The 25,245-nt window shown below is 40.0% G+C and overlaps 1 protein-coding gene across 1 annotated transcript; it reads right to left on the bottom strand.

Moving 5' to 3' along the window:
- Positions 1-8,682: 8,682 nt before the first annotated feature.
- On the bottom strand, positions 8,683-17,567 carry LOC308373163 (chitin synthase chs-2-like; the record flags this gene model as incomplete). The annotated part of the gene is made up of 16 exons (XM_080848578.1): positions 8,683-8,904; positions 9,314-9,378; positions 9,481-9,494; positions 9,600-9,993; positions 10,183-10,362; positions 10,532-10,816; positions 11,081-11,281; positions 11,530-11,671; positions 11,990-12,091; positions 12,296-12,470; positions 13,840-14,025; positions 14,128-14,217; positions 14,347-14,630; positions 15,348-15,431; positions 15,934-16,069; positions 17,503-17,567. 16 exons carry the CDS (start codon positions 17,565-17,567, stop codon positions 8,683-8,685), a joined length of 2,625 nt encoding a protein of 874 aa, XP_080704704.1.
- Between the last annotated feature and the right edge of the window lie 7,678 nt (positions 17,568-25,245).

Here is a 25,245-nt window from a genome sequence, read left to right on the forward strand (position 1 = left end):
CTTCGCCTTTCCCCTTCCCCTCCGTTTTGCGCGTTCACGTGGAGGGGTAGGGCTATCCCAATTCACGTTAAGACAGAAAGGGAGGGGTGAGTGAAGGGCTTTCCACCCCTCCAAACGGAGATTTTCCGAGGGCACACTTGAAACGGAGGGGTGAGACCGATTCTGACCGAATCCTGTAGATGGCGGCAATAAGTTGAGTCTGGCAGCTGCCATTAAAGAAGAAACATCGCTCGAGTCCCGGAAACAGCAGGAAAAGCATCACACAAATGTACGTTTTTTCTTTGTAATTCATGGTTTTAAAACTTGTTTGATGAAATGTTGCATTGTGTAAACAACAGCTGCAGGCGCCATGTTTGTTTATGTCTGGTGAGTGACAGCTGTCGCTCTCCGGTTACGTAACAGCTGACGCAGCGTACTGATGACGTACGTAATTGTTGAAGGGATATCCCAATTCGAAGAGCTAGCGTTTCAAGCCCTTCGCCTATTGCTTCGTTTGAAAAGGCGAGGGCAAAGGGGTAGGGGTAAGGGTAGGGGTGGAGATTAGAAATGGGATTGGGCCTAAGACACCATCCATTCTCTATTTTTTTTTCTCTCCATCTCTTCATCTTTCTCTCTCAGCCTACTTTCTCTCACACTCAATCTCTCTTGTTCACTCCATTTTTATCTCCTTTTTTCAATATTTTCACTCTCTCTTTATCTCTTCATCCAGAGCCACTCTTGTTCACTCTTCTTTCCTTCTTCCACTCTTCTTTCATTTCTTCTTTTCTTCTTCATTTTCTTTCCTTCTTCCACTCTTCTTGCCTTTATTTTTTCCTTCATCCACTCTTTCCTTCTTCCACTATTCTTTCCTTTCTTCACTCTTCTTTCCTTTTTTCCTTCTTACACTCTTCTTTCCTTCTTTCACTCTTCTTTCCTTCTTCCACTCTTCTCTCTTTTCTTCACTCTTCTTTTCTTTTGTCTTTCCTTCTTCCACTCTTCTTTCCTTTCTTCTTTCCTTCTTTCACTCTTCTTTCTTTTCTTCTTCCTTTCTTAACCTTTGCATTTCATGCACTGGTATTTCCTAAGGAAATGCATTTTCTAGTTCTTATTCCGCGTACCTTTTTCTGCGATTAATTCAGCTCGAACCGCTTAACTTAGAAACTTCGTTCAAACTTTGTCGCGTAGGTCTTGTAAAGGACACTTATGCTATTATGCTATTTTTTACTTTTTGAAACTTTATACTTTTTAAGATATTAAAGAAAAACTAATACAAATTTTCCCATTGACTTACATTGGGCCATTATGACATCATAATAGGGTCATTAAACTGGCTTGCACCTGTGCTTCACTGGCACCTGCGCCAAGGTTCCAAGGCTCCTCTTCTCTCTGTCCCTCTCCATTCAACTGTATAACTAGGAATATTAAGAGACACCTTCCATACTCTACTTTTTTTTCTCTCACACTCCATCTCTCTCTCAATATTTTCCCTCTTCACTCTCTCTTTACTGTCTTTATCAAGAGCCACACTTTTCTCTCCTCTCTTCTTTCTTTCTTCCACTCTTCCTTCCTTTCTTTTTTCCTTTCTTCCACTCTTCTTTAATTCTTCCACTCTTCTTTCCTTTCTTTTTCCCTTCTTCCACTCTTCTTTCCTTCTTCCACTCTTTCCTTCTTTTACTCTTCTTTCCTTTCTTCTTTCCTTCTTTCACTCTTTTTTTCTTCTTCTTTCTTTCTTCCACTATTCTTCCCTTCTTCCACTTTTCTTTCCTTTCTTCATTCTTCTGTCCTTCTTCCACTCTTCTTTCCTTCTTTCACCCTTCTTTCCTTCTTCCACTCTTCTTTCCTTCTTTCACTCTTCTTTCTTTTATTCTTTCCTTCTTCCACTGTTCTTTCCTTTCTTCACTCTTCTTTCTTTTCTTCTTTCCTTCTTTCAGTCTTCTTTCCTTTCTTCTTTCCTTCTTCCACTCTTCTTTCCTTCTTTCACTCTTATTTCCTTTTTTTCTTCTTTCTTTCTTCCACTCTTCTTTCCTTTCTTCACTTTTCTTTCTTTTCTTCTTTCCTTCTTCCACTCTTCTTTCCTTTCTTCTTTCCTCCTTATTTTTTGCTACGGAGAGATGCAGTCTGTCCATTCGGTCATTGGTCATTGGAGTGGACCTTAAATGGCCATTAGGGCAGTTGTGTCTTTGTTGTGTTGGTGTTGTGCTGTTCGTTGTGAATTGACCAACTTAAGGTGGTCAATTATGTTAGTCATGAGTACGGTGTTACCCAGGGAGTTTAAATGAACTCCGGTTTGTAGAGGCATGTAGCGGCGGAGGTTGTTGTGCCTCAAGCCACTCATGCCCATGTACTGGAGGGAGAAACCCACCGATTTATTTACATTAATCCTGAACTTTTTAGATTTTTTCCCCCTGGTAAAACATATCTCTTAAATGTCAACTTCAACCGGAACCCACACTTAAATTATTTTATTTTAATTCTATTGGACAAAACTTTAAAAATAAAACACACACACACACACACACACACACACAGAAACATCACAAAAACTCACAAACATACCCATCCAAAATGAAGAGACACCATCACAACATGTGGTTTGTTACCTAGCCATGTGTGAAAATTAAATATGGATGCTTGCATATTCTATACATATACACATTCAGTATATGACTTATTCATCACATATAGATCTAATTGTAATTTTCTATGGAAATGCCATGTTCAACTCTGTCGACTTACAATCCTAATTGACAAAACTCTTGAAAGCACATTTCCAGAGAGACTTCAGGAAGACCAAAAAGTATGGCACCACCAAACAGACTATAATTATGAGCATGTAATACTGTTTGTGCTGGTCAGATCCTATCGCAGACGGACTTGACAATGTGCTCAGAATCAGTAGGGACCCAGTTATTGGTGCTGGTGCACTTTTCTGCATGCCTTTTTATTTAGTTAGCACACCAGTTGTAAACCAAAAGCTCATTACTGATGCTTTAAATAGTATAACTACATTACTGGCTACCTTGGAATATACAAGATAGTCTTGATAAATAGCACAGTATTGAGGTATTCCTCCCCAATACGCAAGGAAAAGAAATAATAGTTGTGAATATTCTCATAACAAAAAAAACAAACAAGCAAGGTAAATTAAATATAATTTCCCCTTATACTGTTTTCCGTTATATAAATAAAATGTAATTGAACCTTTCCCGATGAAACAGAATAAACCTGTAATGATATTCTGAGTGACAGGACTTCCCTTGGCAGAGTTATCAAGGAGAATTAAAATGGTTGCAGCCTGGGTACAAAGGCCATAATGTTTTCCCCCCACTTAATATGTCACCATGGAGATGGTAAACAGTATCAAAACCATAAATCATCCCAGTGTCATCACTGTGTCTGCTGACAGTGTCTGATCAGGCAGATTCAGATAACACTTCTTGCCACACCTCTATGAATCTTGATTACATTTGATTAGATTAAATATACCAGTTGTCCCCTTTTTACACTCCATAGAACATACCATTAAACATACAGCCGCGGAAAAAATTAAGAGACCACTTCAAAATTATCAGTTTCTCTGGTTTTACTATTTATTGGTATGTGTTAAAGTAAAATGTACATTTTTGTTTTATTCTATAACCTACTGGCAACATTCCTACCAAATTTCAAATAAAAATATTGTCATTTAGATCATTTATTTTCAGAAAAATGACAATTGGTCAAAATAGCAAAAAAGATGCAGTGTCTTCAGATCTCGAATAATGCAAAGAAAACAAGCTCATATTCATTTTTAAACTACACAATACTAATGCTTTAACTTAGGAAGAGTTCAGAAATCAATATTTGGTGGAATAACCTTGATTTAAAATCACAACTTTCATGTGTCTTGGCATGCTCTCCACCAGTCTTTCACATTGCCGTTGGGTGACTTTATGCTACTCCTGGCGCAAGAATTCAAGCAGCTCGGCTTCTTTTCATGGCTTGTGACCATCCATCTTCCTCTTGATCACATTTCAGAGTTTTTTTTATGGGATTCAGGTCTCGAAATTGGGCTGGCCATGACAGGGTCCTGGTCTGGTGATACTCCATCCACACCTTTACTGGCCTGGCTGTGTGGCATGGAGCATTGCCCTGCTGGAAAAAACACTTCTCAGAGTTGGGGAACATTGTCAGAGCAAAAGGAAGCAAGTTTTTCTTCCGGGACAACGTTGTACTTTGCCTGGCTGAGGTTTGTAAAAGACCATAAGGATTGAACCAAAGCGGACTGGAGGGTCTCCTAGTTCGTCTTCTCTGATGAGTCCAATTTTCAGCTTTGCCCAACACATGGTCGTCTGATGGTTAGACGGAGACCTGGAGAGGCCTACAAGCCACAGAGTCTTGCACCTACTGTGAAATTGGACTCATCAGAGAAGACGAACTAGGAGACCCTCCAGTCGGCTTTGGTTCAATCCTTATGGTCTTTTACAAACCTCAGCCAGGCAAAGTACAACGTTGTCCCGGAAGAAAAACTTGCTTCCTTTTGCTCTGACAATGTTCCCCAACTCTGAGAAGTGTTTTTTCCAGCAGGGCAATGCTCCATGCCACACAGCCAGGCCAGTAAAGGTGTGGATGGAGTATCACCAGATCAGGACCCTGTCATGGCCAGCCCAATTTCGAGACCTGAATCCCATAAAAAAAACTCTGAAATGTGATCAAGAGGAAGATGGATGGTCACAAGCCATGAAAAGAAGCCGAGCTGCTTGAATTCTTGCGCCAGGAGTAGCATAAAGTCACCCAACGGCAATGTGTAAGACTGGTGGAGAGCATGCCAAGACACATGAAAGTTGTGATTTTAAATCAAGGTTATTCCACCAAATATTGATTTCTGAACTCTTCCTAAGTTAAAGCATTAGTATTGTGTAGTTTAAAAATGAATATGAGCTTGTTTTCTTTGCATTATTCGAGATCTGAAGACACTGAATCTTTTTTGCTATTTTGACCAATTGTCATTTTTCTGAAAATAAATGATCTAAATGACAATATTTTTATTTGAAATTTGGTAGGAATGTTGCCAGTAGGTTATAGAATAAAACAAAAATGTACATTTTACTTTAACACATACCAATAAATAGTAAAACCAGAGAAACTGATAATTTTGAAGTGGTCTCTTAATTTTTTCCGCGGCTGTATATATGTGCCTTCACAGCCTGCCAATAAATTTGGTCAATTAAACATCAATTAAAAAACTTGACTCATGTTCCTTGGAGGTGTTCCATGAAATATGATTGGGAATTTTACAGAATCAAATATACATGTTCCTGCCTGTGTCTTACCTCCCTCTTGTGTCCCCTGTGCCAAAGTTCCTCCATGCTGTCAGGAACACAGGCACAGTCTGCGCAACCAGTGACAAATAAACTATTTTACTGCAAGTGTGGATTTAAATCTCAGCTGGGGATTTATTGCTGGACCTTCTGCCCTCCTTTGCTTCAAAAGTGCCTTATTCATTATTGGGTACAAGTGAAAGTGAAAGTCCTCTCTATGGCAGAGGTGGTGTAGACACACACACTCTGAAATCCAACTCTGCATTTAACCCATCCAGGGAAGTGACACACACACAGTGAAGTGAGGTTACACACTTACCCGGAGCAGTGAGCTGCCTTTGGCGGCGCCCGGGGAGCAGTGATGTGGTACTTGAGAATACTGTGGTGTTTTAGTGAAGTGGTGAGAAATTAGGATTTAGTCTTGAGTTATGAGGTCCAATATGGAGATGTGGCATGTTTAAAGATAATGGTTGACAACAGTGACCACTGTCTGATTGTCTCAAAGGGGATGTATATGTTAACTACAGTTGAAATACATGTTACGTTTTGATGCAATGTGATGTGTCATTTAAAGAACAGGTAGAAGAGGGCTTGAAGCTAAAAGTATGATCCACCAACTGAGAAGCCCTATGGATTAAGGTCCTTTGTCTTTGAAAAAAAGTAAATTGATCTTTAAAAAAAAGAAATCAATCGAATTGTTTACTGCGTGAGTCAGATTCCACACAGATTTGTCCTATCCTATCAGTGGACCTTTGGCCTTTGTGTACGGCACCAAAACACTGGGCAACTAACTGATACAGTAGGAAACAACACCCAAACTGAATGAGTCGTTTTGATTGTCCTGCTGATCACACAAGAGTGATCATACAACTCTATCACAGTTTATTTTGCAGTGCATTTAATGTCTTTACCAGTGCATTTATATGATGGCTATCACCCACTACTGAATGATAAGGCATATTATGACCATAGGCTAGTCGGAGTTTTTTTTGTTTTTTTTCTGTTTGCCGATTTTCTGTCAGCGATTCCCGGGACACTGAAACACCGAGGTGCACGAATTTTGGTGGGCATGTAGCCCCACTAGATGAGCGTGGAACCATTGAGTTTTGTTTTGATCCGTTGCACCCCCGTCGGACTGGACCCGTTTTAGAGAGGGTGGGGCGATTCAGTTTTCTGTGAATAAGTCGAAAACCGTAGGGCTTAGGAGGACCAATTTTTTTTTGTATGTTGGTCTTAAGAGGCCACGTCAACCATTCCATTACCACTTATTTCATGTATAGCGCCACCTATTTACAAATGAAAAAGCAAAAATGGAGTGTTGTAAAACATTTTAATTGTAAGTTGACAAGGTCAGAACTGCACGAAATCGGAGGTGTGGGATCATTATGACACCTTCTGACTGCACGTTAAGTTTCGTGGAATTCCGTTCACGGGGGGGGGCATGCAATAAATTGATTTATATGATTATACACCAACTGGCCTGTAGGTGGCGCGACACAGTTTTCTTTGAATATCCGAGAACCGTAGGGCCTTGGAGGGCCAAATTGTTCTTGTATGTTTGTGTTAAGTGGCCATGTCAACCCATACCATAACCAGTCATTACATGTTTAGCGCCACCTAGATAAAAATTTTAAAGCAAAAATGATGTGTTTTAATCGAATATATGTCAAAGTGCTCAGAAAATTTCCAAATTTGCCAGGGACATCAAGCATGAAATCGTCCATCTTCGGTAGAGTTTTTGTCCATGGATGTAGCAAAATGGCTCTGTAGCGCCCCCTAGAACATTGCAAAAAAACCTGCGCATTAGGGTTATTTTGGCGTAGCTTGACGGAATTCAGTACACGTCTTCATCATGCTTGGACGCACTAAAAAGTCTCTTGACGCCATGGTGGCAGGTCCACAGGAAGTCGGCCATTTTGAGTGGAAGATGCGTTTTGACGGCGTTTGCACACCTCGCATCTGATCGAACTCCTCCGACAAATTTAATGGTAACGCCTTGAAGTGTGGTCAGGTTACTCTTCAGCCATGGGCGACTAAAAGTTATATAAGATTTTCTAATTAGTCGGAAGGTGTGGGCGTGGCAGACCCTCAAACTTTGCCAATTTGCCAGTGCTTGCCACAAAACACAAAGTCTCTTATAACTCTTGCGTACATTGTTTGATCCAGAGAAAATGTGTTAGGCTGGACGCTGGATCCGGCCCGAACGCGTACATATGCCTGACTGATATCACCTATAGCGCCACCTGTTGGTGGTTGGAAACTTCACTTTGTTTCCACACCTCTTTATGTGACCTGTTTTAACAAACTACATTGCAAAAGAAAAATATACCAAAACAATCCACAAAAAAAGTAGTACACAAAACATTACATAACCAAATCATCAAAATCTATCACAAATAATTCCTTTAATACATACAAATGAAACACAAACCAATTTACACACACAAAACACATAAAAACCACAAACACACTGACAACCATGACTCATTCTGTGCCAAAACCTATACTGAACAGTTCGGCGGTCATATTTTGTAACGCTTTGCGTTACGTCTAGTTAAGGTTGATGCAAAGCGTCCCCATACCAATAAAGTGCTAGAGTAGTACAGTTTAGTTAGAATGGTTACATAAACTTAATCAAATTAACCCTCACTTCACAATCAAGGAAATTGGAAGCATTAATACCTTTAACTAAATGTGTGTATACTTTAGAAAATGTAAAACTCAGACAACATATTTGCATTATTTGCAAAGCATTTGCCAAAAAAAATCATAAAAACATTACATAATAGATTTGCTTAAATACAGCATGCCATGTTAAAATTACAATGTTACATGCAAGTGTTACTACATAGAAACAAAGAATATATCTTCAGTGCAGTGTTTTTGACTAAAGGAGCACATCTTGTGCAGTCTTTGCTAAATTGTCCTCCAATTGCCATTGTGTGCTTGTCAAAGGGAGATTATCCATACCATGGAAGTGTCAAAGAAACTTGTGGGAGTTCTGTAATGTAATGGTATTAAGACATTAAAATATTAAATTCACAAATTCACAAATTCAAACCAGTGTCCACTTTGGCAGTGATATTGATCACATTACCAAAGGCTAAGGCAAACAATTTAAACTTAAAACATCTCTTATACCTTTTCATCGTACAAACTTTCGTAAGACTTGGCTTTCGTCATGTTCATTTTCTTTTTGACGACTGCAGACTCAGTTCCTTGGTAGGCTATAAAATGGATCAATGTTTGTAGCCTGGAAGAAAAACAAAGAGAATGACAAAAGTTTTGACTGGATCCTGACAGAACTGATGTTGCCTTTGATAGGAGCAGACTTATCATCACTTGAAATTGGTCAGATACAGGGACAAGAGAAACAGCAGGGAAGCAGGGATCATTTCAGTAGTTACCTGTGCCACAACATGGCGAGAAACTGAATCACCAGTAAAAGTGCAAAGCCAATGACAAACATTAAGCCAATGGGATCAATGAAGATTCGTTCATCAACATTTAAAGTCCCATTGGGATAAAGCTTGGGAATCTGGATGGCGACGGCACTTCCTATCTCCTGCAGGAAGAACGTAGCCACAAGCCAGATGGCATTGCAGATGAAGTACACAAATGTGGCCTGTAGATGGCGATAAAGAGGAGCAAAATACAACAAGAAAAACAGTGAGAAATTCAGTTTATATTTACCTTGAGACAATTACATTATATTTACAGCACAGACTGCAAGCTCTTGTTTGATAGATAGACGGATAGATAGATTGCCATGGTAAGATAAGGTACACCTTGTTTCTTAGGTCTTTCAGGTCTGCTTCAATTCGCTTCTTTTCGCTTCTAGTCTCGGTTCGAGGTTTTAGATAGCGCTCCTTGAGGTTCTCCCAAAACTGCACTTCATCCTGGGATGACAGTCATTCAAGTTCAGATTAAACTTCCCAGATCGTGACTCAGTAAATATGATTATAAGGATCGATTCAAGTGTGAAAAATACAAAGCAATCTGGAGGTTAATGGATTTTTTAGCTTTGAAACTACCTCATCAAGGTATTTTGTGTCCAGCTCCAGGTCCCCAGATTTGCCCTTCAGTTGTTCAATCCAGTCTGACAAATAACATAAACATATGCAGATAAACAAACAAAACAAATATGGCGTAACCTTATATGGCGCACAAAATATCTTTTACATTTATAAATACGAAATACCTTTTGGAGCTCTCCTAAAAAACAAACAAACAATAAAATGGATAAGAAATTTCATTTAGTATTCTTGACTTCATATCAATATTACTGTTAGATGACAAGGAACATTCTGTACAAAATACCTTTTCTTCTCTTCTGGCTCTTCTGGCTTTTCCGGCAGTACCACGGTCACTTCGTCGTCATTGCTGACCCGGCACTCCAGGTTCCAGCTGCAGCACTTGCAGCTCCTCTTGTGCTCCTTGATTTTCTTCTGGATCTGTGTCTGCGTGCCAGCAGCATTAGCTGGCTTTGGGGCAGCGGTCTCCCTGGTTCCCCAGGACACGTTGTTCATGTTTACCATGGAGTAGATGGCCAGCAGGAGGTAGGCGCTAGGGATGCAGAGCACGTAGAGGAGGCCGTAGATGATGAGCCCGAACTCGTTGGGGTGGAGCAGGGCGGTGATCAAGTACATTGACACGATTCCGATGAAGAAGATGCCACTGGGAGTCACAAAGGTTTCCTCCACAACCATTTCACCTGCACAGAGTAGAAACTAAATATATACTGTATGCGTATAATGTATGTGTGTGTGTGAGTGTGTGTATGTGTGTGTGTGCATGCACGTATGTGACTATGCAGTACCCCTCATCCGTAAAGAGAGGGGAAGTAAACTACCATGATTGTGTGAGTGTGTGTGTGTGTTCTTAGTGAATTCAGGACCCTTACCGATGATGGAAAGCATGGTCGCTGTCATCAGGAAGGCATATAATATGCTCATAATGGCAGCAATTGTGATCTGAGTATCGGATTTCAGTAGGTAGCACAGAATAAGGTAGATGACTGGGGGCACAATAGCTAGTACGAGACTCCAATTAGGTGAAACACCAAAGACAAAGGAGAAGCTTCCTGGAAGATAGTACACGAAAGAGGTGATCTAATGCAATGTCCATGTATCATAGTTATTATTATACTGTATATATTTCATATAACCCACATACTTTAGTAATACCATGTAATGGCACATGTAAAATTCAGTACCATACTGTTTGCATTTCCCCAGTCTGGTCTTTCTCACCTGCGATCATCAGGCAAACAGTGGCTGGGCCGAGGATGGAGGCGGCCATGACGAGTGTCTGGTAGAGCATGAAGGGGGTGGAGATGGATTTGTTCATCCTCACCGTCACGTCTCCGCTGCCCAGCAGGTCCAGGGTGTTTGCCATGGTCGAGGGCCCCCATCGGCGCCTCTGGTTGTAGAACTCCTTGAACTCCTGCGGGGCGTTCGTGTAGGAGTCTGACGCCGCGTTGTACTCCACCCGCCATCCCTGCTGCAGCATCAGAGTGCACAGCCAGCGGTCCTCACCTTTTTAAAACAGAAAGAAAACACACCTTTAAAAAAAAAAAAACAGCCAGATTTCTTAAGGTTTTTCTGCATAGGAGGAAATCGCTTTTAATTAAGCTGAGCTGATGCCAAGACATTTGTATCAAATCTTTTTCCTGGAACAAAGAAAAAGCACAAGCACAAAACACTTCAGCACACACACACACCACACATACAGTATATGCCCATACTGATACCCATACCCATACACACACACACACACACACACACACACACACACAGTACCTTGATCGTACTGCACATAGTGGCCTGCCTCTGTAGCCACGGTGGTGTACTTCTTCATGATGTTGTCGTCCATGAGTGCGGTTGCCCGAAAAAGACTGAAGCAACCAGGGCTGCAGAGAACACATCCAAACACGTGCTCCGCCGTCTTCTGAACCCAGTGGCCCACAGCATACTCAAACTTCTGGTACCACACCATCGGACCTGAGGTGGATGGCAGTGAATGGGGTACACCAACTCAATGCCTACAAGACTCCAAGTGAAAGTGATGTATAGGAAGTACATGTTTTTTTAGAGTAGGTGGTAATTGGCCATGAGTAATTATTGTTCTACATGTTGGCCTTGCCTGCACTGCAAGGCCCATATTTGAACGTATGTGACTTGTCCCAATGATTAACAGCTGAAGCACTTTTGGCAGTCTGAGTGTTTCTTTTTTCAATATGAAGTCTTACCGGTGCCAGTAGGGTGAATCCTACCACAAGCAGCCCCCACCTCTGGGTACATCCTAAGACGGTCCACCAAGAGCATCACAGCCGAGGGCTGAAAATCAGTGTCCCCATCCAAAGCCAGGATATAGGTGTTCTTTTTCGCTTTCTGAGGGTCAAAATAATAACAACCTTCACAACTCTACATAAAACCTGCAACCACCTTTCACCAAATTTCCAAATTTGGTAAAAGTTTAGCAATGTTATCAGTGCATATTTACACAGCAGTATCAGCAACATATCAACTGTGTAATAAATCACTTATTAAGATCTAAGCCATGACCTATCGACCTATATTGTTTTAAAAGCTCCTGCTGCTTTAAAATATACATATGCAACTGTCTGCCACTGGCATAATAGACCAGATGTCTTTATTATGGTTGGTCAATATGGAGCATTTGATGATAATAGCACCTTTAACCCCTACCTTCAGATGTTCTTCCACAGTCATCTTTTGTATACCATTCTCATAATCCTGATAGAATCTCCTGTGGAGTTTCCATCCCAGAAGGTAGTACAGGTACATTATCTGTGGGAGAAAGGTGTCACTCCTTTACCAGTGCACTCAGTGCCTCTCTAATCAGTTTGCATTCAAAATGGCCTTTAAAAACTAACACTTAAAACACTGTGATAAGTATTTTGTATATCTATTTTTTTATATTTATATCTTTGGTATATCTTATATAAGAAGCAGACAGATGTAACAGTCATACAAATTTGTCCAAAAAATTACCTGAGACCATCTCTTCTTATGCCTAATTTTAACTTTGTCCTTAAAGTGAACTATGAGTGTGTTGCCGTGGGGTAGTGTATACTGCAGTCGGCCGCCATAGGGTGTTGGAATGATTTTTTGATTGGCAATTTTAATTGGTTCCTTAAACGTGCTTGTGTCCTCGTCATTGAAAATCCTGTATGTATAAACGAAAAGACAGCAAATATATAATGTAACTATTCAAAATATATAATGTTTGCAATTCAAATACCATTGTCCACAATTAATAGTACTGTTTGCATTCATAGTTTGATAAGTTGTGGAAGGAAAAATGATTTTTAGTGTGGTATAAAGCAAGAGGTTGGTCCGGAGTTTTGACCAGATGACCAGAGGAGGAGGATTTCAAATGTGCTAAGATCAACTGTCACAGTCCAGAAGCCAAAACCTGCACGTTGAAAACAGGGACGAGGTAGAATCCACGTGAAGCAGTTTAACATTCACAATGTGCATTACAGCATAGGAATATCATCAGGCAGGTACAGAGTAGAAGAGCAGGGTTTGGGGGTAGGTGACAGTTGGAAAGCATGGGGTAAAGCCACATTGCCGGAGAGGTTTTCAAGGACAGTTTCTCAAAGTTCTTTTGAAGGAGTTGAGGCTGCTGTGAAATCAAGCCAGTGGTTATGGCTGAGGCACTCACAGACTCCTTGGGGACAGGTGAATTAACCTGTATTACGCGAAGAAGTCTGTTGTTGAAAGATGTTTGAGTACCTAAGGTGTGACAAGGGTTTGTACCATACTTTATAGCTTTACCCACGTCCGTGTTTGTAATCCAGAGGGGCTCTTCCACCCCCAACCCCTTCTCTTACCCTAACCTGGGTTTGTACCCGTGAGTGGGAAACCCAACCCTCCCACGCCTCACCCCGGATAGCCTGTGGCATGCCAAAGTATAATAAGGCAGTGCATCGCTCAGACACAGATATGCATGTGAAATCTTTTTGAGGTGTTGTTGTCCCTGGTATTGACATGTGTCCTAAGCCATAGTGAGTATGGAGGGGGGTGAGACTGGGACACGAGACACCACTGTTGAGCCTTCTGCAGGTGTTGTGGGCCTAATCAGGGGCGCAGATAGCACTGGGGATAGGGGGGACATTTCCCCCCCAGATTCATAGTGATCCCGATCCGTCCCCACCACTCTCCCTACGTCAGGCGACAATCATCAGGCAATAACTCTGCACAGCTGATAAGGCAATGTTAAAGTCCCCCCCAGTTCAAAACTCCCATCTGCACCGCTGGGCCTAATTCAACAAAACACTGAAGAAAGGAAGGTGTCCACTTGACATCCCCAGCAAAATGCTCACAAGGGCATCTTTGTTGTTGTTGTTAAATATTGTTAAATATACCCTTTGATGAATGTGCACCCTGTTATTATTATACTTAGGTTAAGTTGTTGAGTACGAGTCATTGGGTGCGATGAATTCCCCAACCAATAACGCAAAGAATTTAACATATTTCCTGTGTATGACTGAAAAAAGAGCAATCAAAGCAACAGGTGGAGTTAGTCTTACATGTATACTTCTCTGATCACTTCCACTAAGGTCTCTGCATATTCATTCACGAAACGCTTCTTCACAGTTTTTCCATCTTCTCCAACCTCTTCCTCTTCTCCATCTTGAAAAGCATCATCGAAGTAGATGTGAGACTCGAAGCTCACATCTTTGAAATCATTTCTTTTGGGCCTGAATTGATCCATCCTTCAAAGAGCATATGGTGTGTTCAATTTACAAACAAAATGTTATTAAATGATAGTGGACTTCAGTCATGCCTTCATTTCTAAGATTAAGATTAAGATATACCTGAACATCGAGATTAGCATTTTCATCATCTCATCAAGGTTCTCATGCCACATGGTAGCGCACATGTAGATGGTCATCATTTCCTTCTCCCTGTCAAAAAAGACAACACTTTTATTGAAATCAAAAGCCTACTGTTTGGTATTTGGCAGGACCTCTGTTACACTTTGGAGTTACACAACACAAATGACTGAGATTAAGTCTATAAGAGTGTGGACATACTTTTCGTGTTTGAGCTTGGGAATGTCAAATCTTGTGTTGAGAAGCATAGACTGATCAATGAAGGCTGCTTCGTAGAGGCTTTGCACAAACAGCTCCCGCGTCCTCTGGATGCGTTTCATCTTCAGGAAGCTGATATAGACTGTGCACAGCACCAGGCCTAACCACCAACAGATCACAGAGCTGCCCAGGAGTCCTTGGCCCAAGGCATCCCCTTCGTAAAACATGGGCCGTGCGCAAAGGCTATTGGTGACATCTGTCTGTATTAGATCAAATGTGTCAATGCTCTGAAGAAATGGGGTGAGGACTTCAGATACATTATACACAGTCCGAACAAGCTGGCAGTAGAGTGGGAAGGAATTATTTAGTAACGGGGCAACATTGACATCACTGGAATAAGGGATCCAGATGAACAACACGAATGCTGCCAGAACCGTTGGAGAGACGAACCACATTGGGTACACAAAGCTGCGCCGGACGGCATGCATTTTACAAGCAGCGACAGCAACCCAGCGGCACAATGCAGAGGAGATGGTCTGGATCGCGAACAGGCTCAAGACAGTCACCTTGTCTTTCCATGAGACCGTCAGGATACAATCCCATGCCTGGCCAGAGAGTTTGACATAGGCCCCTAGCACTACTGCGGTGACAGCTATTCGGATGACGCTTGAGATAATGCCTACTATGTTTGTGGCTCTTTGTACGTCTTCGGTGGCTTTTTTGAAGAATGGAATGTTAAACAGGCCTGCATAGTTTTCCCACCAGCTGCAGGACACACAGAGAGTGCATGCTATTGCGAGCCCAATCCATAAAGCAGTGTCTTTCGTAGACAGCCGCTGTCCAGCTTCTCTGATATAGCCTGTTGCAAATAGGGCATACCCAGCCAGAAGTAAAATGACCGCAACCAAGGAAACTATACTAAATCGCTTTCTTCCCCTGGAGTTGACATTGGCAATCACTTGTAAAACAGCAGATAATATGCCTATGCTGTTTAGTATCATCACATTTGTTAGGATGTCAAAATGTGGCATTGTGACGAGGGCAAGCACGGCAGCTCCCAGAGACACAAATATGTTGACCGAGATCACCTGTGAAAGAGAAATAGAGCTATGTAAATAACATAAATCATGACAGCTGTAATCCAGATAAGAATTTGTATGGTTTGCAAAAAAATGTAAGCTTGAGCATTATTTACCCATATCAATGTTGGTCTTGATGGAGTCTTGGAGTCTTTGAAAGAAATTTTCCAAACATTCTTGAAGAGGGTTAACACACTGGGCACAATGAGAAGCACTCCTATGAACAGTGAGACGTATGGCTTTTTAGAAATGGTGATTCCATCAGGGTTTCCTATTGTTATCAAGAGCAAAAATGATGTCTGTTGAAAAAAAAAAAGAAGAAACAGACTGAATTTTGTAACAAAATGAAAAGTTCCCTTTGTGTATTCATTTGGTAGACTCTTTTATGCTAAGCTACCTTGAGTGCCTAGTTATACATGTTATCACTATGTGCACTCCATTGGTATCAAAGAAATGACTGTAGTGTTGTCAAAACCTGTTCGACCAAATGGTATATTTGTAAATGTCTTACTTTGCTCAAAAATGCCAGTCCAAACATGAGGACACCTGTGAGGCAGGTGACCAGCAGATGAATGAAGTACAGGAACTTTCTTGGTTTCTGTTCATTCTGGATTATGGGCACCTCCCGAGCGCAGTCCCATGATTTCCTGTTATTGGAGAGGTCAAGAGAGAGGTGTGTAAAACATGCGAGGTCTCACGCCGGTAAACCTAGCTATGACCTTTACTTGGTATTTCTAGCTTTGAGAAACATCTTAACAGTTGGTAGTTGCTAGCATGACAGTATAAAGTTGTTTTCATATGAAGTGAATATGAACTCTGCAACCCGGAGGGTTTCTACCCATCATAGCTTTTTAACTATCCTAGCTATCTCGAGTTCAGGGAACCATCTTCATAGTTGGCAGCTGCACGTGTCAATCAATATGAACCCATGTGAATATGAACTTGTGTTAAAAGCTGAACAGGTACCAAGAATGTTTCTATCTTTTCCTATTATAATTTTGAGGAAACTGTAAAATCAACTAGCTATCATGTCATGCAAATAGTACTCTGCCATTTAAGTAGTGTAGGCAACATGGCATTTAGTTTTAGGTGACCGGATAATGTATCATTAAAACGGCAGTTAATACACGGGTGTGGTCAATACATAGGTTTGTTTTATAAAATTACATAAAATACTTTGAAGCAGTTTACATACAGTGCTGTTTATAGTTGGGAAAATACGGTTAGACTGTGATTAATATCATCATAGTCATAAAGATAAGAGCAAATTAGGGATTGATTTATTATTTTTTAATTAAAAAAAGTCCTATAGATGCCAAATCCTTACCAGGAAACCTAGGAATCATCAAGGCATGAATAAATACAATAGACCTTCGGGCAAAACCTGCATGGCACAAATTCCACAAATGCCAACACTGACAAAGACACACATGTCATCAAGGAAGCAGAGGGCAGTTACAGGGAATTTCAAAATGCCAATTGTTGGGTTGGACTGATGTGAGGTGTCTTACTGGTTGTAGCCGAATTGTAGGATATTGAAATTAACATATTATAAAATGATAAACAAGTTCATCAAAATATCTTGCTTAATGGTAAGAAGTCCAATGCCGTAAAGCAATCATTCTTTTGAAATTTAGTTCAATGCAAAGAGTATTCTTTCGTGTTCTAAATAAGTAATTTGAAAGTGAAATCACTGTGGTGCTTTTAAGCCAAAAAACATGCTCAATAACACAGATCCTAAACAGCAAAACTCGGAACCTCCTGCTCAGGGTAACAATGGATTCTACATGAAATATGGATATTGCAGATACATTCCATTATATGTAAATTATCCCTCAGTTAGGATTATATTAGTGATGTCTCTTCCAATTCCAGCTCATTATTTTATAGTTTCAAAAGAATACTTTGAATTTTCCATTTGCTTGATTCTGAACTTGGTCAAACTTTCTGTCTCGTGTTTTCTGTAGTGATTTACTATTTCTTCACTGTTGGCTGATCATGTGGAGAAATAGCACATGATGATTTAAGACATTGTACATAGGGAATAAGTAAAAGTAATAATAATAATAATTACAGATACCTGAATTTCAGAAGTTTTGGGTCCAATGTCTGCTCATCATCTGAGCTCTGTGAATCCTCTGCCATTTCCTCCTTCACGAGACTGCAGTCTGTTTGAGCTGCAGTCTGTTTGCTGTTATATAGGTGGGTGGTTCCAGTTCTCCTCCAAGAACATTTCTGCAATTCTCATCTCCTTGGAAAACAAGTTGTACAGACTTTTATGGTAATAAAAAAGTAAATGTAAAACGCGCAAAGTTGTTTGACTTGTTTAAACAGATACATTAGCGAAATCATGAACATCCATTTTTCATCAGAAAATATGGGGCCTATATATTCATTTTCAACAGTTATTAAGTTATACTGTATATAATAATGCTTTAGTTTTTAAAGGAAGTTTTTATTGTTTATTGTTATTGTGTCTTTAACTTGAATTTTGACCTACATCATATTGGCATCTTTGAGGGATGATAAATTAGATAGAATTTAAAACCTTGAAAAGTTTGACATTTGGCACAAAACAGCTGTGTCAATAGATACCTTTTGACATAACAATGATTGGGTTATCAATGTTAGATGGGTACTTATTTGTTCCTGAATGGCGTGACTAAGAGTTTTTATGGGTAGAGCATAGACACTAACCTGAAGTTACCAAAATGGCTTGTCACTTTCGGTCACTTTAGGGTTTTGGTCACATTCCAGTCAGTGCAAGTCTGAAGTGCAGGTCTGAACCCCACATACCTTCCTTGAGCGCCAGGGAACTCTCTCCGTTTTTTCCGTAGCACCAGACAGGTGGGCAGTACCACTCAGGTTCTCTGGCACTGAAAGCCCCAACACCAGCTTAGAAAACTTCTGTAGGCCAAATACCTGTTACAGCTGAGCTCTATGGCAATCTTTCTGACAATAAAAGTTAATATAAACAATCTTCTCTGCTTATGGCAACATTGCAGGTGTAGTTCATTTGAATGTTGTTCTACTATTAAAGACATAGGTCACCAAATGCAATGATTTGATGTGAACATAATCACCTGCTTGGCCAATTACTGTAGTCAGAAAACATTACTGGCTGTGACTTAACTTAAACGTTACAGCTTGAGTTTTAGTGGTGTAGCAGACATAGTTTCATGATGTTTTACGTTACTTGCATTTACGTAAACACCAGACAAATAGCTTTCACAACCAGTAACTTACAAAAACACACAGTATTTTCATTGGCTACTCTAGTCACTAACATTGTGTCCTCGACAGCCAGCAAGACCGTATGACCTTAGCCAATGTACAAACATACAAAAATAATTTTCGAAGTGACATAAAGTTAACTGATCATTCAGATACGTGCTGTTGAAACCTAGGCCATATTCTCAAACTTGTTCGGGAGCCAAAGCATTGCAGGTTAAACAAATAAATCAGATTGTGCTAATGTAGCCTAAACAGTGTATTTGAATGACAGTGATGTAAAGTCGCCTTAAAATAATCAACGTTATAATAAAATTTAAATAATGCTGATTTAACATTTTTAACTTGTTGTTCGTCACTTTGGACAAAAGCTAAATGGCTAAATTTAAATGTTAATGTAAACCTACGTAGTCTTAGTCTACCTAGTTAAGTAGACTACTTTGCCTGATAGCCTGAGTCGATTTGCTTTATTTATCGTTGTCTGTAACGATAGGATTTCGGAAACGGATGTCACTACACTATTGTATGGACGCCAAATTTTACACTCGGTGGTTGACCCTAATCATCATCTAGAAAAAGCGTTCCATAATTTCGTCCACTTGTGCGAATAGGCGCGTACGCCACAACCTCAGTGATTAAATGCTCAAGCATATCAAGTTATTTGTCACTGAATTATTGCTCATCCATTGATTGATTGCAGACAGACGTACTCAGGGAGCATAAGGCATGTACGGTATATCATATTAGCCATGGCAGAAATGTATAGTTGTGTTTCACAAGCATAGCTTTTAAAGTTAATATTGTTTTCTCTGATGGGGTAGCATATTATGAAAAAGAAAGGGGACGGAGACAGCTTCCTAGTGCAAGATCAAAGGATATGTCACATGTATTTTAAACGTGATCTCCGAGGCTGGTATGAAATTGTCTCTCTCAAGTTCAAATCCAGTTAAAGGCACAATCAGAAAGACCAACCGACTCAGAGTCTCATAAGAGAGGGACAGTCTTTTTTAATTATGAAATTGAAATGGAATTTACAGTGTGCCATCACTTACTTCACACCTATTAATTTAGTTTATGAGCTCCAAACGGCATGCACTGGGTGTGACTAATACTGTATAATAAGACTTCCTGATTACCTTCGAGAAAGGACCTGGCTTTTTTCATGTTTCCGAGGAAGTCCCTTTTCAAATGTTTGTCAAGTCGAGTCATGTTTATTTGTATAGCACCAGTGGCGTGTCCAGAAATTTTTGATAGGGGTGGCACCAGTGGGGCACTGACGTATGCAGGGGTGGCATGAAGTGTGAGCAGGAGCGCCTGCGCAGACATTTTTCTCACATGCATAAGTGGAACCGTGGTTACCATGGTTAAAACAGCAATACTAACACGTTGCAATGTGCGATATGCAAGGGTGTCAGTGGTGGGGACAATAACCAAGCTTGAATATGGTTTGAAAAGTGCTGGGTACCCTTATGTAAGCTATTCATCCATTCAACGTTGCATTACAATATGCTCTACAGTGTATTGTCAGGTGTTGAAAATCCCATTCGAACAATAAAAAAAATGATAATCTCGTGGTTGACAACAGTAGCCTGGTGACACCAGCCTACGTATTTCCGCCTGAATTGATTTCAAGCTCATACTCAGTCTGGCCCAGCCCCATTGACAATCGTTTCCAGAACTCAAAATTTTGCCGGACCAATCAGCGAACAGTTCAGAGCTGTGGCGCAAAACTCGCCTTGCCGAGTTGCATGTAGTCCAGCCGAGTTTGTATTTTAACAGTATAGCAAAAATGGCTACGGAGGAAGAGACACGAAAAGCTATCGGAGAAGTTGTCTCAACTCTCGAGAACATCACAAAATTAAAAGGAGAACAAGAGTATTTTCTTGTAAGTTTTATGATTGGAAAGGACGTCGTAGCTCTTCTCCCAACTGGCTTTGGGAAGAGTTTAATCTACCGAATGCTTACTAAACGTTGCTGATTGGTTAAGGGAACTCCAATGATTTTAAACCTCAAGATAAGCACCCGCCCATCTCGGAAACCAAAATGCATTGGGTTGGCCCAGACTGACTGACGGAATGAAATGGAGTCACCAGGGACGTGCAGTGAGGTTCGGAGCTGGTGAGGCACAGAAACCGGAAGTGATTACGTCATTTTGAGCTCTAGTTTAAACTATATATATAATGTATATATACATGTATATATGTCTATGGTTTTAAAATTGTCATCTGATCAGAACTGAAAAAACGTTGTTTTATTGTCTAATACCATTATTTTCAAACGATTGTTTTTTTATTGTATTATGATGAGTTATTAATAAGATATTAATAGTTGCAAGCTAGTGTATGTAGCCCTCCCACCAATGATATGGCTCATTTCATTTTGTCTGGAGAAAATATAACTACGGTGGTGGGATGCTAATTTAAATGACCATTTAACCAACTCGGACAGCTTCGAAAAAACAATTCCATATTTATTTACACAACATATTAACATGTAAACAGTTAAACACCGCATACATAGCACACAATACCAAAATGTTCTACTGGCCAGTATAATTTAAAGTTGGTGCACTTTCGTTGGAGCTCATAACCGTCAGTTTGAGGTGAAACAAAATGAATCCACTCACGATTATCAGTATAGATCAGTGGAAATCCGTTGTCCTCTTCTTGAGTGAATGCAGTCAGTGGCTAGTTTAGCTCAGGATTAGCACCTACCTAGTCTGCTCACAACTTCAAGGCAACTTTCCTGCATCAACAGCCTTTAGGTTATTTAGGTTCGTGTTGCGCATGAATATGTAGTCCCGTTGGGAAACGTGAAATACTCCAATGCAAATGTGTAATACTACTGTGTTAACTTAAAATACTTAAACGTTCTTAGTTAATTCAACATGCCTCAGGTTGGCAATGCAATCTTCCATTTTCGCTGTCAAACTCAAGTAGAGAAGTGAAGAAGAAAATCCAACGTCAGATTATATACCCAACAAGTGCCCTCTCGCTCGCCACCCTTCTTGAATCCGTGGTAGTGCGTGCCTCCCTTGCAATATTTTTCAATGCGTTTTCAGCTCAACTCAAAAGGTTCTACGCTTGCGCACGCATGCGTAAAACCCAGTTTGGAGTGATTTCGCAATCCTAGGGGAGGCACTGCCTACCCTGCCCATAGACTGCAATGCATCTGCCTCCCTTGACCGCACGTCCAATGCTCATTGGCTGATCACTGGGAACCGGAAATGTTCAAATTCAGCGATTTTGATAATAAAAATGCTCGAAATGATCGGAATCATGCAGAAATGACACTTGTAACACAGATAACTACAGAAATATGAATATTTATTTTATAATACATACATATATATGATTATTATACAAAAAAAAAATATTTTTTTTAAATATTTTTTTTTTTTTACTTTTCAAAATGACAGGTGAGGCTCTGCCTCCCCTGCCTCCTATGAATGCACGTCCCTGGGAGTCACAGTCTGGTAACGGCCAGGCTATGACAACAGCACCAGCTTGCTTATTTTACCAGATCATAACGGTCTCAATTTAAGACATACCGTTAGCTAGGCTAGCTGTAGGGATCGTTACCTCATCTGTGAATAGCAAGCTCACATTTGGCAAGTCAACGCCACATCTTACCTTATCACTGTCACCAGTCGGTGGTTTTCCAAATTAAATGCAGGCTAGAGTAATTTATATTTAATAACACCTAAAACAAAATTAGACTGACGGAAGAGATTTGACAGAGGCAGCCACGAGCTTTGCCTCATCCGTGTTAAGGTCGGATTTGACTTCTCCGTACAGCACGATTTTGGGCTTTTTTAAACTCTGGCATCAACAGACAGCCTACTACATGCACTCGCTCACACAAGTCCCGTTAAAAGTACAACCGCGCACGAGAGGGAGATAAGCATATTGAAATTAAATTATTCACATTGCAAGTACGGAATGAAATAGCCTACACATTACACATGATAGGCATCTGCTATGCCCAAATAAAAGTCACATTGTATGCTACACCAGAAGAAGCACAACAAAAGGGTCTTACCATTGAAGAGATTTTTTTTTCTTGTAAACTTGAAGTCCACATATACAACGCAAGCACGGGATTTTTCAATATGTTGCAATCATTTTTCGAAACCTCCACTAAAAAACACTTGTTAGGCACTTGTTAGGTCTCATACAACTTTAACTGTGATGTGTTTTCCTTTTATTTCACAACTTATTTATTGTATAATTCATGATAGCAGTTGCCCCTTCTAAGGATACACATCGTATCTTCTCGTCACATGATCAAATAGAGATTTGACATTGGACAACAACACAACAATTACCCAGAAATCATCATTGAAAATCTGAATATGATGAAAATACCGAAGAAAATAACAACGTTTTCATGTAATTGAATCGTTTTTTAATAGTGTCTATAGTGTAAGATAAGCATATCATTTTGTTGTAGATTGCTATTGTTTCTCCCACAAAAAATACCCACCATGATAGAGACAATTTTGCCCTTTCAGGTGTATATATACCATTGGACAAGTATAGGTTATTGATACCTGTAGCAATGGGTAATCGCAGAAAACCATAACAAAACTATTTATCTTCCCCCTATTCCGCCTGCTATTGTACTCGTGCGCGCATATGGCATAATTTACATACTAATATTGGGGTGGCCAATCAGATTTCAGGGGTGGCCCGTGCCACCCTAGGCCACTCCCTGAACACGCCACTGTATAGCACATCTTAAAACAACAAAGGAGTTGTACCAAAGTGCTTACCAGACGGGGTGAATCAATTGACAGTGAAATAAACAAGAATGTTAGTATAAGAGATACAAATGATTTAAAGACATAATTAAAACATATCAGACATGTTAAAACAATACAATATAAGAATAAGAGAAGGATAAGAGAATGATAGACAGATGAGGAAAGCCACAGTACAAAAAATTGTTCAGTTCTCCTATTGATTTAAGATTTGATTTAGGGAAAACCAACAAACCCTCATCTGCGGACCTTAAAGCCCTTGCTTTTAGTTCTAAAATAACAGCAAGGACCCAGTTTTCTGTGCATACATACATACATTTATATATACGGTATACATATATACAGTATATATATATATATATATATATATATTATATAATATATATAATTATAAATTATATTTTATAAATTAATAATATTATATTCAATTCATATAGCGTCCAAAACAATACAATTGTCTAAAATAAATATATTAAACGGGTTACTTACAGGCATTGTGTAAGGTGTGATGCTATAGGGTTTGGCATTAACAGGTAATCCCCTTATCATGGTTCATTTGTAATCATACTGTTCAATTGGTGGAACAGTTTACCTACGCCCCCTCCCCTCAAGGTGATGAGGGTGGAGTCAGGAGAGGGTAAGTTACCCCCACACTGGCCCCATCCACCAACTCCCTCTTAAAATCTCAGCACGTAGTATTTTCTTCAGTAAAGAGTTGAAAAGAAATTGAAGCTTCAGCGTTTCACTTGGGGAAAGACTGTTAACTACCTGCCGAGCTGATGTAGCACGCTAGACGGACCTAGCCACACATACAGAAGCGGGGGCAGAACAGTATTTCGTTGTGTATCTAATGCACAATGACAAATAAAGTCTATTCTATTCTATTTTAGTGGGGTTTTGACACCTCTCAGTTACTTATTTTTTAGATACATTTCAGAGTATTTTTCTAACTGTGTAATTTTATTTAAAAGCCGGCAAGAGTTAGTTAGTCCGCCCCCAAATCCCTTCTGATAACTGATAACTGTTATTTGTGTATGCATGTTCCCTGGAATAGATTGAAAATCAGTCTCAATCATTATTTCCCTTTAAGTAAAGGAACTTGTTCAGTTTGCATTTTACTCACTCTCTGACTGTACTAGTTGGATGGATTTAGAACAAACACATATACTGTATGTTTGCCTATTATTTCCCTGGACTGGTTGTGGTAGGTCATCTTAAATGAATCAGCAAGGCCTAATTTAGAAACGTCTTATAAATTGTAGGTAAAATATTTTTTTTGTGCAGATGGGCTATGTACTATGTTCTACAGTTTTTGATTAAACTTCAGAAACTCAACCTCACTCAAACCTTGCCTACTTGAGTGTGGTGAAAAAAAAAAACAAGGAAGCAAACCCCTTTTATTAGGCTCATCGTACGCATGAAAAGTTGCAAGCACATCACAGTGTGAGGGTGTAGAGGGGAGGAGAGATCCACTGGAGGGAGAAAAAAACATCAGGGTAAGTATATGTCAGAGCTCCTCAGAAATGCTCAGGTAGTGAACCAGAAGCAGGGGGAACCTGTTGGTGCAGGTGAGTCACTGATTGTCAACCTCAGCCTTGCCAGTAAGTGGAGGAGAACCGCTCTAACCAGCAACAGGTTTTTTTCTGATCTGCCAAGCTTCGAAATGTCCAGAGTGTTGCTAGGAAGCACTGTGAAGTCTACACACTAAGGAGGAGGTAAGACATGCATCCTTGGATCGCTTTCATCTACATGCCTGGTCTTTCGCTCTTGAATTGGGAAACCTCTTTCAATAATGATACATTTGTTCATCTAAAAGGTGACATGGGTCAT

The sequence above is a fragment of the Sprattus sprattus genome (genome assembly GCF_963457725.1).
Source record: "Sprattus sprattus genome assembly, chromosome: 12".
Taxonomy (NCBI): Eukaryota; Metazoa; Chordata; class Actinopteri; order Clupeiformes; family Clupeidae; genus Sprattus; species Sprattus sprattus.